Source organism: Benincasa hispida, chromosome 7, assembly GCF_027475165.1.
Source record: "Benincasa hispida cultivar pf3 chromosome 7, pf3_genome.v1.1, whole genome shotgun sequence".
In the NCBI taxonomy this organism is placed as follows: Eukaryota; Viridiplantae; Streptophyta; class Magnoliopsida; order Cucurbitales; family Cucurbitaceae; genus Benincasa; species Benincasa hispida.
In genome coordinates this window covers 48,666,046-48,684,940 of record NC_143484.1, presented here as the reverse complement: position 1 = coordinate 48,684,940, position 18,895 = coordinate 48,666,046, and the positions used below count along the sequence as shown (strand labels likewise).

The 18,895-nt window shown below is 34.5% G+C and overlaps 3 protein-coding genes across 4 annotated transcripts; 2 read left to right on the top strand and 1 right to left on the bottom strand.

Moving 5' to 3' along the window:
• The first annotated feature begins 855 nt into the window (after positions 1–855).
• Positions 856–4,746, top strand: LOC120081727 (ATP synthase subunit beta, mitochondrial). The gene is made up of 9 exons (XM_039036826.2): positions 856–1,437; positions 2,138–2,213; positions 2,305–2,393; positions 2,494–2,611; positions 2,695–2,798; positions 2,912–3,070; positions 3,207–3,431; positions 3,506–3,817; positions 4,288–4,746. Exons 1-9 carry the CDS (start codon positions 958–960, stop codon positions 4,399–4,401), a joined length of 1,677 nt encoding a protein of 558 aa, XP_038892754.2. The 5' UTR covers positions 856–957; the 3' UTR covers positions 4,402–4,746.
• Positions 4,747–10,956: 6,210 nt separating this feature from the next.
• LOC120081331 (FAD/NAD(P)-binding oxidoreductase) lies at positions 10,957–15,054 on the top strand. The gene is made up of 5 exons (XM_039036084.2): positions 10,957–11,830; positions 13,577–13,676; positions 13,762–13,857; positions 13,973–14,053; positions 14,656–15,054. The coding sequence occupies exons 1-5, from the start codon at positions 11,250–11,252 to the stop codon at positions 14,716–14,718; spliced, it is 921 nt and encodes a 306-aa protein (XP_038892012.1). The 5' UTR covers positions 10,957–11,249; the 3' UTR covers positions 14,719–15,054.
• Positions 15,055–15,750: 696 nt separating this feature from the next.
• LOC120081332 (FAM133-like protein) lies at positions 15,751–18,393 on the bottom strand. 2 transcript variants are annotated; one of them, XM_039036086.2, is made up of 3 exons: positions 18,158–18,393; positions 17,469–17,541; positions 15,751–16,913 (listed from the first exon to the last, which is right to left on the bottom strand). In XM_039036086.2, exon 3 carries the CDS (start codon positions 16,852–16,854, stop codon positions 15,979–15,981), a length of 876 nt encoding a protein of 291 aa, XP_038892014.2. In that variant the 5' UTR covers positions 16,855–16,913; positions 17,469–17,541; positions 18,158–18,393; the 3' UTR covers positions 15,751–15,978. The 2 variants fall into 2 exon arrangements, with proteins under 2 accessions (XP_038892014.2, XP_038892015.2); XM_039036087.2 differs by having other exon boundaries at positions 15,751–16,879; positions 18,158–18,357.
• Between the last annotated feature and the right edge of the window lie 502 nt (positions 18,394–18,895).

The window sequence follows — 18,895 nt, the reverse complement described above, 5'->3', positions numbered from 1 at the left end:
TGTGTCGTCAATTCGTCCAAAGTTGTTCGTGTCGTCTCGTGTTGCGTCGTCAATTCGCCCCACGTCGGTTGTCTCTCGTCATCGAATTTGCTCGCCCCACACCATCGTTTTTCATCTGAAACTCCACTGTCAGAAGGAGAAAAGAGAAGGAGGGGAAGAAGGAGAGAGATCAATGAGGAAGAAATGAGCATGAATCATGAGGGAAATAATATATGACATGTATTATTAGGGAGAGAGAATATATGCAAAGGGGAGAGAGAATTATATATAAAAGAGAGAATTATATATATAAGTGTGTGTAGGGTAATGCCAAAATTATAAATAACTACTAATATTAGTGAAAAAATAAAGTTCAATGGGCATTACTTATAAAAAAAATGAAATGTATAGACATTGATTAGTCCTTATTTTTAGATTTTCTATGTAGAAATCCCAACAAATAAAAGCCCACGTTAGTTTTGACCATGAAAGTGGTTCTATATTTGGGTAAAAACCAAAGCCGACTGGGGCAAAAGAGTAAATCCATAGCCCATTGGGCTAAAAATGCAGTCCAGTAAGAATTTTGACTTTTGTTTCCTAGTTAAGTGGAGCGACCAACGAAGCCATCCTGTAAACGTAAACCCAATTCAAAAGGGAAAAAGCGAAATAAAAGGAAAGATGGAAAAAAATAATAATAAAAAGGAAAAAAAAACACACAGAACAGCTGAAACGACACCGTTTTATATATTGTCACAATTTTCCTGGTAAAAGGCTGATTCATGTAAAGAGGCAATTTTAACGCGAAAAAGAAAAAGTAAAAAGTAAAAAAATAATTGAAAAAAAACTAAATAATAAATAATAATTAATATTCCCTATTGTAGCGTAATAGCATAAAGCCAGGGAGTCGATCAAAGCCTTTGGAACTCTCTTTCTCTCCCGTTTTCCTTTCTCACTCCTCAACTCTCTGAAGCCCTAGCGATGGCTTCACGTAGACTTCTCTACTCTCTTCTCAGATCCTCCGCCCGAAGAGCTTCCTCCAGATCTCCTCTTTCCAATCCCAATCCAAGGATTTCTCCCACTACAACCTCACGCGCTTCTCCTTATGGGTATATTCTCTCTCGCGTAGCTGAGTATGCGACTTCTGCTGCGGCGGCTGCGCCTCCATCACCACCGCCTCCGGCCAAGGACGCTGGAAAAGGAGGGAAGATCACTGATGAGTTTACTGGTGCTGGTGCGGTCGGACAGGTCTGTCAGGTGATCGGTGCTGTTGTCGATGTGAGATTCGATGAAGGATTGCCGCCTATCTTGACGGCTCTTGAGGTGCTTGACCATTCGATCCGTTTAGTGCTCGAGGTTGCTCAGCATTTGGGGGAGAACATGGTTAGGACTATTGCTATGGATGGGACTGAAGGGCTTGTTAGAGGACAGCGTGTGCTCAATACTGGTTCTCCTATCACTGTAAGTTTTCGTATTTGCTTTCTCACTATCGATTTGATTAGGTCAAATGATTTTTTTGTTGTTTATTTACGTTTTGGCTTTTGGTTGTGTTGTCGTGAAGATGGTGATCAGTGATATCCTTAGATCCCTTTGTTATTGTTACTTTTGTTGCCTTTAATTTTATACGCAGTGTAAGATTTATGCGGGAAATTTTAGCAGGATGAATGGATGTGGGCGTCTGTTTTAGGGAGTTATAAAATTAGTAATTAACTTATGACTAATATGTGATCGGCTGATTTCCCCTTGTTATGATAACGTCAGTATAAAGGAAGTCTTCTCTTGACCTGTTCCTGCGTGAAATATTTTAGTTTTAAAACAGGCTAATGCTTAATAGATGAGATTTGAATATTGGTTAGTTTATACTAAATCTCGTGCTCCCGTTTACCATCTTTTATTAAATGGTGAATTGGTATTGTGTAGTGTGATCATCTACTCCTGTATGTCCCTGTTGACTGCTGCAGCTGATGCACGTTTTTGAGCTTGATTGGTTCTTCCACTGATTAAGACATCATGCGTTTTATTATGTTTAGCTCCTATTTCTTTATCATATATTACGTTTGATTTGCCTTTTGGACAATTTGTTTCTTGGTTATCTATCTTTTTACCCAACCTTATTTAGCATATTTCATGAGAGTTGTTTAATTTTTTTAAAAATTGACAGGTGCCTGTCGGTAGGGCTACACTTGGCCGTATCATAAATGTTATTGGAGAACCCATTGATGAGAGAGGCGATCTTAGTAAGAAATCTTGAAATCCCGCAAGCAATGCAATTTTAACTGTTAATTTGGGTTTGGCATAGATGATTTATAACTATGTCGTGTTTAACAGAGACGGACCACTTCCTACCAATTCATAGAGAAGCTCCAGCATTTGTTGAGCAGGCAACGGAACAGCAAATTCTTGTCACTGGTATCAAGGTACAATAAGGAATCCAGAATGACTCTGTTTTATACTCAGATGAGATGAACTGTGGCACATGTGTAATGTAAGTCACACATACTGCTTTTTTGGCTATAGGTTGTTGACCTTCTTGCACCATACCAAAGAGGAGGAAAGATTGGGCTGTTTGGTGGTGCTGGTGTAGGAAAGACTGTTCTGATTATGGAACTTATTAACAATGTAGCCAAAGCTCATGGTGGGTTTTATGAAATAATTCTAAAAGGGGTTTTCTGCTACAATTATTACTGTATTTAAATCTTAACTTTCTCCCTTTAACAGGTGGATTTTCCGTGTTTGCTGGTGTTGGGGAACGGACGCGCGAAGGCAATGACTTGTACAGGGAAATGATTGAAAGTGGTGTCATCAAGCTAGGTGACAAACAGGTACCAGAAACATTTTTCTTTTTTCTTCTTTAATACCTCTGGCTTTATATAATGAAATTCTATTTCATCTCCATTTCTTACCAAAGTGAGTTACTGTGCTTTTTCTTTATTAGGCTGATAGCAAATGTGCCCTTGTCTATGGTCAAATGAATGAGCCCCCGGGTGCTCGTGCTCGTGTTGGTCTTACTGGACTAACTGTGGCTGAGCACTTCCGTGATGCTGAAGGGCAAGATGTGCTTCTCTTCATTGACAACATTTTCCGTTTTACCCAGGTAAAACTTGTGCTCTGAGGTTCTTATAAGTTATAAATGCGTTGTTTTGTCAAAGATCTTGGTGTGGCAATGTCGTGTTGAGATCCCGATTAACAGCTTGTGTTATTACAACTTATCATCTTCATTTGACTCGCAGGCTAACTCAGAAGTGTCTGCTTTGCTTGGTCGTATCCCATCTGCTGTCGGTTACCAACCAACCCTTGCTACTGATCTTGGAGGCCTTCAAGAGCGTATCACAACCACAAAGAAAGGTTCTATCACTTCAGTTCAAGCTATCTACGTGCCTGCTGATGACTTGACAGATCCTGCCCCTGCTACCACATTTGCTCACTTGGATGCAACAACTGTGTTGTCTCGACAGGTGCAATCAGTTTTATTTCTGAGATGGTTGCATATGTTATATTCTACTCTATCTGATTCTTTTACTGTAAACAGATCTCTGAGCTTGGTATCTATCCTGCTGTCGATCCATTGGACTCTACATCTCGAATGCTTTCTCCTCATATTTTGGGAGAGGATCACTATAATACTGCTCGTGGGGTACAGAAGGTCCTTCAAAATTACAAGAACTTGCAAGATATTATTGCCATTTTGGGTATGGATGAGCTTAGTGAAGATGACAAGTTGACGGTTGCACGTGCTCGTAAGATCCAAAGGTTCTTGAGTCAGCCTTTCCATGTCGCAGAAGTGTTCACGGGTGCTCCCGGAAAATACGTCGAGTTGAAAGAGAGCATTACCAGCTTCCAGGTATTTTTTAGAATCATTTACATGCAGATATATATTGTCTGTCTTAGACTCATATGTCAATTTAGTTTTCTTGTAGGTGGCAATTTTCATTTAATTTTTCCATAGTATGAACAAGAAACGTCCCTAAAACCTCTTAGACACACTAAAACACTTTAGTTGGGGATATGCCCGATGCGACCAACATGCTTGTGTAGATGCCTCGAAAGACAGATTATAAATTGTTGCAGGCCTCGATAATAGTTTGGTTTTTGAAAATTGTACTTGTTTCTTCACCATCCTTTACATCGGATTTCATCTTTCTTAAAAACATTTGAATTCATAGTCACATACCAAAAAAAAAATCTACTTGACTTTTGTAGAAGAGTGTGTGTGTATAAACCTTAATTTTAAAAACTCAAAACTAAAAATCAAAGAGTTATCTAACGAAGCCTCAAACTAATGGGTTTGTTCTTGTTTTGTTGTATGAATAGGGGGTGTTGGATGGGAAGTACGATGATCTTCCAGAACAATCATTTTACATGGTCGGAGGTATTGAGGAAGTGATTGCCAAGGCAGAGAAGATCGCCAAGGAATCTGCTGCATAGTTTACTCTTTTTTTTTTCCTTTTTCATTTCTTGTTCATCATCTTGATAATTATGAAAATTAATAATTTTAGGTGATGTGCTGGCGATGCCAGCAACAGGCTTTTCATAATTATTTTTTTCAGATGCAACGGAACCAGAGATCCTTCTGCTTTGTTTTAGTTTATTTTGCAGAATCTGAAAGAGAGTTTTTCACCCGCCTTCGGCTTCTCCCTCTTCTGCTCCTTTAGGCCTTTTCTTCTTGTCTTTCTTCTTTTAATAAGGGGAGGAAACAGCAGGTCGGACTTGTACAATTTTTCCCTTTTGAGAACTTTTTTACCCACATAATCAAAACCCTTGTTATTATAATGATGAAATTCCTCATTTTATTTTTCTTTTTCTAAGTAGAGAAAATTGATTCCTTTGTTTTTCTCTCATGAACTTTAGAAAGTAGACTTGTTAGATCTTTTAAAATTTTTAAATTTGTTATCATGTCGTTTACTGGTGTGGAATATAGGTTTTGGAATTTCTTTCAAGGGAAAAATATCTTTTGGTCTCTAGTTTTTGGGTATCGTTTCTATTTAATTTTTAAGTTTTAAAATGTTACATATTTAGTCTTTTAAGTTTTGAGTTTGATTTTAATATAGTCCTTAGGTTTTTCATTTTTCGATTTTAGTATTACTATATTTTAATAAATTTAAAATCATTAAAAGAATTATGATTAATTAAGTTTTACTATTTTTTATCATTTTTAAAATTAAATTTAAAATTTAATTAATGAATAGAAATGAACTTTAATGATTGGAAGTGAATATTCAATGAAAATTTGAGGTTAAAAATATAGAATCTTGAAACTTGGACCAATTTGAAACGAAACCTATATCTTAAAGGTTTTGAAATTTAGGGATTAAGTTAAAATAAAACTGAATTTAAAAATCAAATATGTAACATTTGAAAAGGTAGGGATCAAGTAGAAATTACACTCAAAACCTAGGGATCAAAAAGTATTTTATCTTAATAATAAATAGTTTTTTTTTTTTTAGCTCAAGAAGATATGCAAGATCAAGAAAAGTCATTATATTATAGAGGGGACGAAGGCTTGAAAGTGTAATTGCAATTGGTAGTATATGTAGGGATAAAAACCAAGTGTATAACAACACTTTAAAAAAATTTATAAATGTAGCAAAGTCTTCTAGCGATGGACTTCTATCATTGATGATAAACTCGAGTGATATGAACTACGCTAATAGACTCTTACTATCGATATGATGATAAACTATCTAAACCTTGTAATTAGAGATGTCCACGGGGTGGAAACGGAGAAGGTTTTCCCGTCCCTATCTTTGCCCTCCTATTTCAATTCTCATTCCCCCGAAATTCCTGAGGATTCCCATGGAGAATTGGGTTCCTTGTGGGAAAAAATTTACCCATTTGGATTTTTAAATTATTTATTTTGTAAATTATTATTCTCAACCTTAGAAAAATTTATATATTAAATGAGTCATTTTAAATATTATAAATCAAAACTTATATATTCTCAACCTTGGATTTTAAATATTTTGTCAAAAAACTTCCACTTAAATATTACAACATTTAGGTCTTAAAATAATAAAGTTTATATATATATATATAACATACATGGGTGGAACTACGTAGGAGCACGTGTCTCCCCTCAATTTATATAAATTATAAAGTGATATATATATATATAAAAGTTCAATTTAAATAATGTTATTGGTGCTAGTTTGTTAGTGTGAAGTGTTGTATGTTTTTGTAAATCACAAGGGTTCAAATCCTATAGCATATCAATTTTTTATTTTGATTTTTAAATGACTTTTTACCCAGATTTTTTCTCTAATGGGCTTTTAAAGTACAACTCATGTAAATCCTAATAAAGGAAAGTTAATAAAAAATGTGTGTTTTAAAATATAATGTGTTTTTTTTTTTTAATAAATAAATAGTCAAACAATATTATTTTTATCGATAATAAAGTTGGGCAGTTTATAAACTTTTTTCTTCTTTTCAAAATTCACTTTTTCAATCTCAACTCTCAAGAACATTCTATTAAAATGGTTTCGTTCATTTTTTTACATAATTTTTATATTCACATTACGTTATATATATTTTTGTTTGTTTCTATGTTATTCTTACATTCACATTACTTGTAAGTTTTAAAATATTCTTAGATTTTAAGTTTTTATTATTTTAAATCTATATAATAGAATGTAATATTCTTATTATTAATACTTTTGTAGATTTAATTCAAAATTGGAGAGATATTATAAAAGAAAAACAACAATAGAGACGGTAGAGGTATCACCTTCAAAGAAGAAAAATGTTTTAGATTCTTATCAATCTTATACATAAATAAATCTAGAAGAACTACTAGTAGATCTTGGTCTAAGATATTATAAATGAAATAAATTTAGTCAAGTTTTATATAAAAAAAATACTGCATAAAACAAGAGAATCTGATTGCAATTCGTTATTGAGTATGGTTTTTTATTTCTTTTATAGTCATGATATTGAAGTCCTTAAAATGGATGACCTGTTTCTAATTCAAGGACGTATCGTGTTGAAGTTTTCTATGCCATCATTGATATGCAACTTCAAGAGTTGCATAATCATTTTATTGAAACAAATACCGAATTACTTCTTTATGTAATATGTCTAAATCTGAGTAATTCATTTGTTTCTTTAGATGAAAAAAAAACTTAGTTAACTTACTCAATTTTACTCAAAAAAGCTTTTCAGCTATTGAACTCTTTATGCTTGAGGATAAACTTCAAAATTATTGATATGCGTTCGAATATTGAGTTTGTTGAGCTAAAAAACATATATGATCTTGCAGTAAAAATGGTCATGACAAATAAGACAAGGTTTATCCATTAGTTTACAAATTACTCGCATTGACGTTGATTTTACATGTTGCCATAACTATTGTAGAGAGAACATTTTCTGCTATGCATATTGTGAAGACTTGATTGCGTAATGAATGGGAGGTCAATGGATGAATGATTGTCTTATGACCTATATTGAAAAGGATTTATTTGATAAGTTAGATACTGAAGTTATCATGGATCGATTTCAAAACATGAAAACTCGTACATGACAATTGTAATGTATCAAATTAGTTAATTTGTAGAGTTATGAACGCTTTTTTTTTATATTCATTTAGAGTTTTTTTCCGTTAGATTTGTACATATAGTGCCTCCTATATAGAATTTCTGACTCCACCAATATATATACATATATATATATATTGAAGTATATAAACAAAACATTGAGATGCAAATTAGACATAATTATTGAAGTATTTAAAAGTAACTCATTAAAACTATTAGAAAAAACTAATAAAAATAAATTCACTGAGTTTAAACTCACGTAATGCAAGTTCATATATATATATATATATTATTACAAGAAGAAAATACGTATATAAAAAATAATATATATGTATATACTATATATAAGAAAAAAATAGTGGAGCGGGACGGAGAATGTATTCTCTGTTCCCATCTTCGTTTAGAACGGAGAGAAAATACTCCTTACTCTTTCTCCAATTTTTCGTTCAATTGGGTATTTTTCGTCTTTTTTTGGGTCTAATAAATGGACATCTCTATTTATCATATTGGTAAGTTTTTTATATTATATTTTATCTACTAATATTTTGAATTTGATTAGTATATTTGTTTGGAAAAGAAAAATCCCAAAACGAAATTTAATCCCTATTTGTACTTCGAGGAAACATAAATGCTATCTTTTTCTTAAGTTCAATAATTATATGGTGTGTACTAAAAAAATAATTATTATATGATGGAGGATTGATTCAGAGACCTTTTAAAATAATAATCAATACTTTATATGCTCAAATTGATTCATAATTGCTATTTAATGTCATAATTTATCATATTTTTTTAATCTGACTTTTATCTTCATGCTCCACGCATGGATATTAAAGAATTTGTTCAAATCACAATGTTTACTTTAAAATATCACTTAATAATGACTACTAGAAACTTAAAATACAAATATTTTCATGGACATTTTTACTTATAAACTCAAGCCAACTCTTTTAAACATACGTTTAGTTTTTACAATATAGAAAGGGAGATAAAATATTTAACGTTGAAGTTGATAGTACGTTCTTTATGTCAGTTGAATTATGCCGTTTTTGACTTTTTCAAAAGGCACTAACAATATTGATTAGAAAATTTCCACCTATTTTAAGGATTCATTGTAGTTATAACAAATTTTTAAGAGAACACTCTCATATATATATACTAGAAAATGTACTTAAAATGTGCTTAGAAGTTAGTCAACTAACGGTCAATTTGTACTAAGTGACAAATTAGAATTATTTTTCAAACCTTGGAACAAAAAACGTAACTTTTAAGACCTCAATGACCCAATATAATTCAACATTAAACCTTAGAGAAAAAAAATGTAATTTGCACAATTCTTTGTCGTTAAACTAAATATTTTTTCTTTTTGAAGAAATATCAATTTATACCCTTGGACTTTGGAGGTTCTATCAGTTTAAATCCTAATTAATAATTGTATCAATTTAGAAAAATGTCAAACTATTTACAGAAATAAGAAAAAAAAAAAAAACTGATAGACTCTGATAGATTTTTATCAGCGTTTATCAGACTTATATCAATTTCAATCGCTGATAATATCTATGATAGACTTCTATTAGTTTCTATCACTGGTAGACACTGATAGATTTTTACCAACGTTTATCAGTGATGGACTTCTATAAGTTTCTATCACTGGTAGACACTGATAGATTTTTACCAACGTTTATCAATGATAGACTTGTATCAATTTCTATCAATGATAGATTTTTGTCAATTTCAATCACAGATAGACATTGATAGACTTCTACAGCCTCTATCAATGATAGACTTGTATCGATTTCTATCAGTGATAGATTTTTGTCAGTTTCTATCATTGATAGACACTGATAGACTTCTATCAACCTCTAGCAATAATAAACTTATATTAGTTTATATTACTGGTAGTATCAATGATAGACTTCTATTAGTTTTGATCATTGATAGATACTGATAGACTTTTATCAGTGTCTATCAATGATAGACTTCTATCAGTTTTCTATTACTGATAGACACTGATAGACTTCTATCCATTCATTCTCCTTCGCTACTCTCTTTTCTAGCTCACTAACCTCCACTGCCGATAAGCTTCAGAAGGTCATCTGTCTCCTCAAATCAGCTTTGTAGTGAGGTCTTCTCCTACCACAATGATCTACTTTCTCAACCCTCATTTCTCAAGCACACTAAGAATGCCCTCTCCACTCTGTTCGATCTGTTGTCTCCTCCCTCCAATTCATCGTTCGTCATGTTCGATCGAGCTTTCTAAACCTAGAAATGTTGTTTCTACCAAGACTATTCAATTCTCCAATCTTCATCAAACTGAGTTTCTTCAGCATACGATCTGTGCCCTTTGTTTGTCGAAAAAGCTTAGGGACCTTGATTTTGCATCTGCTGATGAGCCGGAGCAGCTAGATCTTGCTAAGGCCGCCCAGGTGCATTGCGAGATCTTGAGCCTTTGCAATGAGTTTGACCTTGCAGGCATTTATGTCATTGATGAGGAGTTGAAATGGATTAAAGAAATTGGGGATAAATGAAGAAATGTGGCTATAAAGGTTTTGGAGAGAGGAATGGAGAGTCTGAAACAAGTTGAGGTGAGGACTAGTTTGCAAGTTTTGGAGGGAGGAATGGAGGCTTTGAATCCAAAGGAGATGGAGAGGCAAGGAAGACAGAGAAGGTGGAAGAGGGAGAAGTGAGAAGATGATTAAATTTGATTATTTCGTGTAAATATTTTCCTTTTTTTTTTTTAAATCTATTTTTAAAATCCTCTACAAAAATTCTACAGTCGAATTTCAAATGAACCCTGCGATTAAAAAAAAAAAATAAAATCTAACGAATGAGAATGGAAAATTGTCAAAAACAATACATTTAAGTTTTTTACCTTACAAACTAGCATTTTTTTTAAAAAAAAACTCGTAAAATTAGTTTTTCTTGGTCTATCTCAGGTGAGATCGACCATGAAATTTTAGTTAAAAAATAAAAAATTTTCAACTTTTTGATTGTTTGGAGTTTTCTCAATAGATTTAACCAGATTATACGTCGAGATTATGTGCATCTCGTTAATCCTTGATAAAGTAACACCAAGATTCTATATATTTGAGCTTTCTTGGTTAAATGTCAGACATAAGTAGCATCAAAATTCATATATTTGAGCTTTCTCGATGGAATCCTAGGTAAGATTAACATCGAGATTCTAGGTATATCCCAAATCTTATCCAATTTTTTTTGTAAAATTTGATCTTTCCAAAATTTTAAAATGTTGAATCAATTTGAAAAAATCTATTTTGATAACTAGAAGATCCATTTGAAATTTTAGAAATTCATATCTCACCCTTGTGAAAACATAAATTATGTTAAAAATTTAAAAAATTACGTAATAATTTGATATAATATTTAATAAGTATAACTAAATTTGGAGAACATTTGAAAATAATATAAGATTTGAAAAGATTATATACTCAAAACATTAAAAAAAAAATGCTAATTTTGTAAATTGAAAACTTAATCGTGCTACTACTGATCATTTTTCGTGAGAATGCTCCAAACAAAGGCGATCGATCCAGTTATCCCCAGCATCCAAGAATCGTCTGTAAGAACGCCACGTGGAGATCCAATTAAACTTGCTCCGATTATTTGGTTTTAGCGGCGCGTCCTATCAAATCGCAACCTACCTTCTCGCCGAAGCCGCCGGCCGCATTTCGTTCCTTTCTCCACCATCAACACAAAACTCCGAAATATAACAGAGCTCCCATCTCCATGTCTATCTCCATTTCCTTCCCTAATTCTTCTCTCTCCCTTCCCCCTCCCCCTCCCCATCCCCATGCCCTCTTTCCCCCTCCTCCCTCTTCCATGTCTCTCTTCCGCCGCCTGAGCCCCGGCCATCTTAGATTCAACCTCCGACAGCACGCCCCCCGATTCGCTACCGCTGCTGCTGCTGCCGTACGCCAGGACACCGCTGCTTGGACTCAAGCTCCTCTCGCCGAAATCGAGCCTGCCGCCGAGTCTCTCTTCCACGTTTCCATAGACGTGTCCGACGCGCCGGACCTCGCTGCTTCTCACACGCGTGCTGGTCAGTACCTGCAGCTTCGTGTCCCCGACGTGGAGAAACCGACGTTCCTTGCCATTGCGTCTCCTCCGTTACTTGCGTCTGCGGAAGGCGTGTTCCAGTTCTTGGTGAAGAGCGTGGAGGGCTCAATCGCTGAGCTTCTCTGTGGATTGAAGAAAGGAGATGTCGTGCAACTCAGTCAGGTCATGGGGAGGGGATTCGATGTCGATCAAATCGCGCCGCCTCAAGATTACCCTACCGTTTTGATTTTTGCTACTGGATCCGGAATCAGGTGCGCCCCTCTTTCTCGTTTTAGAAGAAAAGTTCATTCTCCTTTAGCTTAACGTATCCCGGCATGCTTTGTTTTCTAGTTTTATGTTCTTTGTTAATTTTCTTCGGACTCATGGATTTGTCGTCTCGAACAATCAAAGAACGAATTAAAATCAGAAGATTTTGAACCTCGATTTGTGGTTAATATTTGTAAGCTCCGCAAGGCTACATATTGATCTGGTTTTCTTTAGCTTTAGCTCCTTGTGTAGAAAATGGAAAGGAAAAAGTGGTAATTTTGAGTTGCTTGTTAAGGTCAGGGCAGAGCGCTTTCAGTTGGACACCTTTGAGACAGTTTGTAACTGGATTTTCTTTGCATGGAATTCAGATGTTGATCAGGTCCCTAGAAGAAACTATCACAAAAATGGAAGTGTTGGTTCACATTTTGCATCTTCTATATGTCTGAAGTGCCCAAACAGTGGATAAACTCTAAAGACATTAATGCCAATTAGAGTTTTTTGGAAAAATGGAGTATATGTTTGAGATGATATCAAGATCATTATTGTAATCCTACCGTTGCAAGCATACTTCTGAGCAAACAGAAAGTTGTTGAAACCAATATTGTCTGAGGAATTATTCAAATTAAATAGTTTTGACGTGTCTGAACTTAGCTTCTGTGCAGAGTTCACTCAACCGAATATTAAATCATCGTCTCTGTTCTCTGAAATTTCGAGAATTTTTTGCTAAAGTGTGCTTGCTCAAGTCCAAAGTTGTTAAGCCTTTTTTTTTTCTTCCCTTTTTTTGTAACTCGATTCAAAGTTGCTACTTCAATTCACAATCAGGTGAAAATTGAACTTCACGTTTTTCATTTAGAATGCAGGTTTGATTAGTTGGTAGTTGCTAGTTGCTTAGAGCATTTTCTACATTTGTGATTAACAATTGAATCTTCATTAAAATGTTTTAAGTTAGAATATGTTTCCTTTTGAAGTTCAAAGCATTTTATATTTTTGTGGTTCGTGGTTGGTTGTATATCAGTCTTAAATAAGGCCCCCCTCCCCTGGGGCGTTGTTCCCAGTTGGTTGTGTATCAATAGATAGTGCGATAAGTGTAATGAAATGTGGGTTGATACCTGTCTGCCCCTCCAATCCCCTAGGAGGAGTTTGTGTCAGTTCATAACCTTATTTTTGTTGTTCAAATGGTTAATATTAGCTTAACATTTGATATTTTTGTTGTTCATAATTGGTCATTGGCTTATTATATGGAACATATTTTACCCTTTGCTCTCCTTATGTGTAGGATGTGTTAGTTATAGGTCTTGTTTTTCATTTGCTTTATAGGCTCTGTATTCTGGGTATTTGCCTTGAAAAAAAAAAATGGATAGTATGCTGGCGTGTGATGATGAGAACTTTTTATCAATGAAGTGTTTGATTCTGGGTATTCCTTAGCCATAGGATATGGAAGTGTTACAATTGTAGCGTTTGATTTGATTTGATTTGTAACAGATTCATATTGAACTGTTCTCTCTCCTGCCTCTAAAATCTACTTCTCTTATTTCATAATTTATTTGAATGTTTTCAAGTACACAGCCACACAATTATACATTAGAGTGTTGCTACTTTGCTGCTCAATGTGTCCAGTTGTCCCAAGGTCAAAGAACTTGGTATACTTCATTGTGAACCAAATTGGCCATACACAGTAGAAATAACTTTCAGTCTTTTCACTGTCCGTTTGATTTGCTGGTCTGACTGTTTATTTGCCTTTTTTTGTGTAGTCCGATACGATCTCTGATTGAGTCAGGCTTTGGTGCCAGTAAGAGGTCTGATGTGAGGCTATATTATGGGGCAAGAAACCTCAAAAGAATGGCTTATCAGGTCTAGTTAGTCTTTGCTTGTTGCATTGTGGCTTGCCATCTACAGAACAAGAACTGTGAAATTCATTTGTTTATTCCTTTTATAGGATAGATTTGATGAGTGGGAATCATCTGGTGTTGAGGTTGTGCCAGTATTGTCACAACCTGGGAGTGATTGGACTGGTGAAAGTGGCTATGTCCAGGTAGGTCTGATCTTAGACGTCTCTCTCCCCTTATCTAATTTTGTTGAAATTGTAGGAATTTGAGTTAATAGACCCGGCATTTTTTTTTTTTTTTTTTTTTTGCTCTCTCTTATAGGCTACCTTCAGTAAAGCAAAGAAAGCTTTTGACCCTCTTTCGACAGGTGCTATACTCTGTGGTCAGAAACAGATGACCGAGGTACTCTCTATGCCATGGTTATTATAACTAATTTCTTAGTTCGCTGTTATTTTATTATTATTATTATTGTTTTGGTTAGATTGAAAATTAGAAGAATACAGTCATACATAAAACAATTCTGAATAAAAGGAGCCCAAAACAAATTATAAAAGTGAACTCCAATCCAAAAGAACAAAACCAATATCATAATTGCAAACCTAGCTACTGAAGTCCGAAAGGGAAGCATTAAACCTACCTACGTCTCAACCCTCTCTAAAAATTTGATGTTATTTGTGAATCATGCTAGAAACTCATACCCGCATCATTTATCCACAAATTTCAACCTTTGATGCTTATCGAAATCTGAAAATTTGGACATGCTAACATGCTAGCTGTAGTGCTACTATATGATTTGATTACTCGAGCACTAGATTCTTGAAATCACCATTTGTTCTGCTTGTATGTTATATTTTCATGGTAACTGCATCTGCTATTGGTTGTTAATGAACACCCTAGTGAAATCATTTAGTTGAGAAAATAATTGATGAGTAGTTTTGTGTTATATCCTGACTAAAACGATTATCTGTAAATCAAATGTTTCATTTTCCATATCTGTTTTGCAGGAAATTACGTCGATTCTTGTAGCAGATGGAGTCTCTAGTGAGAAGATACTAAAGAATTTTTGAACAAACAGAGAATAGTATTGTTGTATCATCAATTTGGTCAGAGATGTTTATAATCATTTTTTCATCCTACTGCTGAGGGTAAGCACCTCAGCTCGGACAACACAATAAATGTATTTTGGAGACTAGAAAACACTATTTTTGTCCAAATTTTTCAGGACTGACGCGGCTAAGTTATAGGACTCCTACCTCCCATCTGTTCTAATCTGGAGGTCTGGTTCACATGTACGTTTAGAAATTTCTTGGAACTTTATATATTGGCAAATTGAAAACTTTCATATTTGATGAACCCTATAAATTTAGAATACAGTCAGAAAACGCTTCATGTTGATGATCAAATTTGCATGATTTTTCTGGTCATATTGCTACGTTTTTATGATATTTGTTTGCCAAACATCTGAAACTCATTAAATAGGCACAGGTTATAGGACACCAGTAGGCATAGAGGATATTTGAAGATTGAAAATGAGGAAATTCTATTATCATCGTAGTAGTTCATACTATTCCTATTCATTATTTGACATTAAATGATTTATAAATTTATTATTCTTTTATTTTATGAACATTTAAGAAATATTATTTTTTAGCCAGTAATGAATGTAGTATGAAATTTTTTCCATATTATCATAGTATTAAAAATTCTCACGAGGAACGGTTTTGACACGTATGATATATTCTTAAATGCTTGAGAAGTTCGAGAGGATGTTTTTATTTTTTGAATGTTTTCTACACTAAAATCAGCCGGTGTGTCAATAATGCTTGTAAAGCAACTAGTAGAGAAACACGAGAAATGGTAGAACACATCATATTCATTGTAATTGACAAATGATGTCAAATTTGAACATTAAATAAGCCACATTTCAGCTACTACTTGCAACATTTGCAGAGACATTAGTGTTCTTTATGTTGTGTAGATTCAAATCCATTTATCTAAAGGGAAAAATAAATTCACTATCATGAGTTAGGCAGGGATGAAGAAAACGATTTGTTTGCATCTTAAAGTATTCAACCACATCCAACTTTGGCTAATAAAACTTGAGCAGAAGGCTATAGTTATAATAATATAATAGTATCAGAATTACAGCCAAAAGTCATGCGGCCTGGATAAAGTGATACAGATGTAAACCCTAAATCCCAAAAGTGTCTTAACAATGATACATAAGCAATCCTCCACATAAAACGAACACGTAGCAGGAACAATAAACCAATATCCGTAAGAATCACAAGTAGTATCCCCCATCTAGTAGTAGTATTTGGGGTTGGTTAATGAGAATCCTTAGCACGATCATGGTCATTTTCATCAGAGTTCTTGTCAGCATGTTTTTCATCGATCTGGGTCGAACCATCGACACCTGAATGATGGTGCCGGTATTTGTTATGGTGGCTACTCTTATGCCTAGATTGTAATAACGCTGATTCTTCATGATTATCGTCAGATGACTTCCCTGAGGACTGGCTTCTAGCATCACGCATCCAGTAATTACGGTTTAATGAATCAATACTACATGATCGATGGGACCGCCCGTGTCGATGGTGGGACTTGTGGTGTCTGACACGTTTTTTCCTTTGCAAAGAACTATTATCCTCACTGTTAGAATCATCAGATGATGAACAGTCAATTCGCCTATGATGTCTATGACGCCTGGAATGACTTCGTTTTGTTCTCTCAACATCATCATCACTAGAACTGGAGTAACTTTCATCAGAACTTGAGTTGTCATGTGCATGTCTTCTATGGCTTCTCTTCTTCCTCCTATCTTCACCAGAGTGGTCATCGGATTCATCACTGCTGTCATCGTGAGATGAGCGACGTCGTTTCAGTTTTTGCTTAGATTTTCTCTCTTTTCTCTTCTCACTGTCACCTGAATCAGAGTAGCTATGTTTCCTGTGCTTCTTATGACTTCTCTTACCTGCTTTCCTTCCTCCCTCATGGCTATCACTTTCGGAATCAGTATCAGAGTCTGATAGTGATCTTCTTTTATGCTTGGAAGCCTTGATCTTCCTGGCTTTGGCTTCAGCATCAGCCTTTGCCTTGGCAGCAGCTTCAAGTTTCTGTTCCCATTTCAATGGGGCTTCTTTCTTCTCCAAAGCCCTCTTCTTCTTCTCCTCAACCAATTGGATGAACTTCTTGGTGTCCATTCAGATATAAAAACCAGCTCAATATCTGCATTTTGGCATGATGATGACCGGAAGTGCATCTCACAAAAGAGAAAAAACACTGTTAGTTCTTCCCATCAAAGTACACCCACTTGAATAGCATATGCTAAACTGAAACTATATCCAATTCCACAAAATAAATAAATAAATAAAGATCATACGGGATACTGCTTTCTCATTCTTCCATTAAAGACACACATAACAAGGAAGATCGGAAATGATTGAGGTAGACAAAACTCTCCCTCTACAGAAAAGGGGCTCCAACTATGTGAAATGGTGCCTATAGAATAATTGCAAAAAAATCTTCGAAATCAAAGCCCACAAAGAATCGAAAGTAAACGAGGGGCCAAATCTCCTGAGATACATTTCCACTCTCCTGAACACCCTACCATTCCAATTGCTCAGACCTCCACAAGCCATTGAAAACGACCCTTCCCCTCAAAAGGCACGTTCGTTAACATAGACAAACCATGAACATAGACCCAAATGTGATCAAGGATGCACACACCACTACAGAGAGATAAAACTACAAAACATGACGAGCCTCAATAATTCACTAGAAGAAAAATTCATCCAAAAGTAGTTCATTTTCTTACCTTATCTGCAGCAAATAAGTTCAGCTTTCTGGACAAAGATTTAGCTCCCCACAGCCAACTTCAGGCCTCCTCACTAAAAACAAAACACATGCACAGAAAAATCCACAGATCATTGACTATGAAGAAGATAAAATTTAAAATGCTTTAAGTACCTCAGATTTCAGACACAACCCAACGTCGATGGGGTTAGAAAAACTGTAACGCAAAGCTACAAATTACCCAGATTAAAACTTGGTTCTATTATAATGAATCTTCAACTAATCTACCCCATGATTTAAACAAACCCTACAACCCAGCCACTACGATCATTGATGTACTAAGTTGAAACAAGACCAAGTTGATACCCAAATCTCATCATAACATAACCTCGTATTATTCTGACAAGAAAGAAACTTCTGCGGTAATCCTTATGAAATTACAAAAACTGTTCTATATTAGACAAAAACACTTACGTTAAAAACGTAAGCAGCAAAATTCACACAAACCCACAAAACAAAAGAAACCCAGAACCGTAGACAAAAGGGGTTCTGTTTCAGAAGAGCTCTAAACAAGTAAAAAAATCAACCACCGCTACATAAATTAACCAACCATAGAACTCAGATCTATCCAAGAAATAAGGGAAAAACAAAATAGAATCGCTAGGTCTCATGATCAAATGGCCTGATTAGGGGATTGAAAACAATACATACCTGAATCTGAAGGAGAGGGGAAACAAGATTGCGAGAAAAGAAGGAAGATGGAAGAATGGGAGTAAGAAGCCCTAGAAGAAGAAGAAGAAGAAGAAGAAGAAGAAGAAGAAGAAGAAGAAAGTGGTTTGGGCTTTTCTTTGACTTTGTGTCGACTCCGACTTCAACCTTTTCAGAAAGTTCCAGTGGTGGATGGCCAAATTGGGGAGCAAATGCGTCTTTTATGTATGCATTTTACTGCCTCCATCAACCTCGTGCTTTGCTTTTTCCTTTTTCCCTTTTTTTCTTTTTCTTTTTTTTTTCTTTTCCTTTTTTGTATGAGGGTTTTCGAACAAATTTTAAATTTAGATAATGTTTCATTGTGATGATTATTTATTTGAAATATAGTTTTAGTCCTTAGATGTTAAGTTTTGTTCTAAAAAATTAGAATATTTATATTAGTCTCTAGAATTTTAATAAATTTTTTTAACCTTGTTTGTAGGATTACAAACATTTGAATCGGGAGTTTAATGGTAAATTGATTTGTTTTATTCTAAATTAATTTCAGGACGCGAAAAATGATAAAGGTAGACATTATAATTTGGGGAAATTGAATTAAAAGTATACTTATTTTAAAAAGAAAAATAAAAGGGAAAAAAAAGTATTTTTGAGTCCCTAAATTTTAAAAAAATTCTAAAAATTGTCTTATAGATTAGTTTTGGGTTTTTGAAAATTAAGTGTATTTCTTCTCGAAAGTAAAAG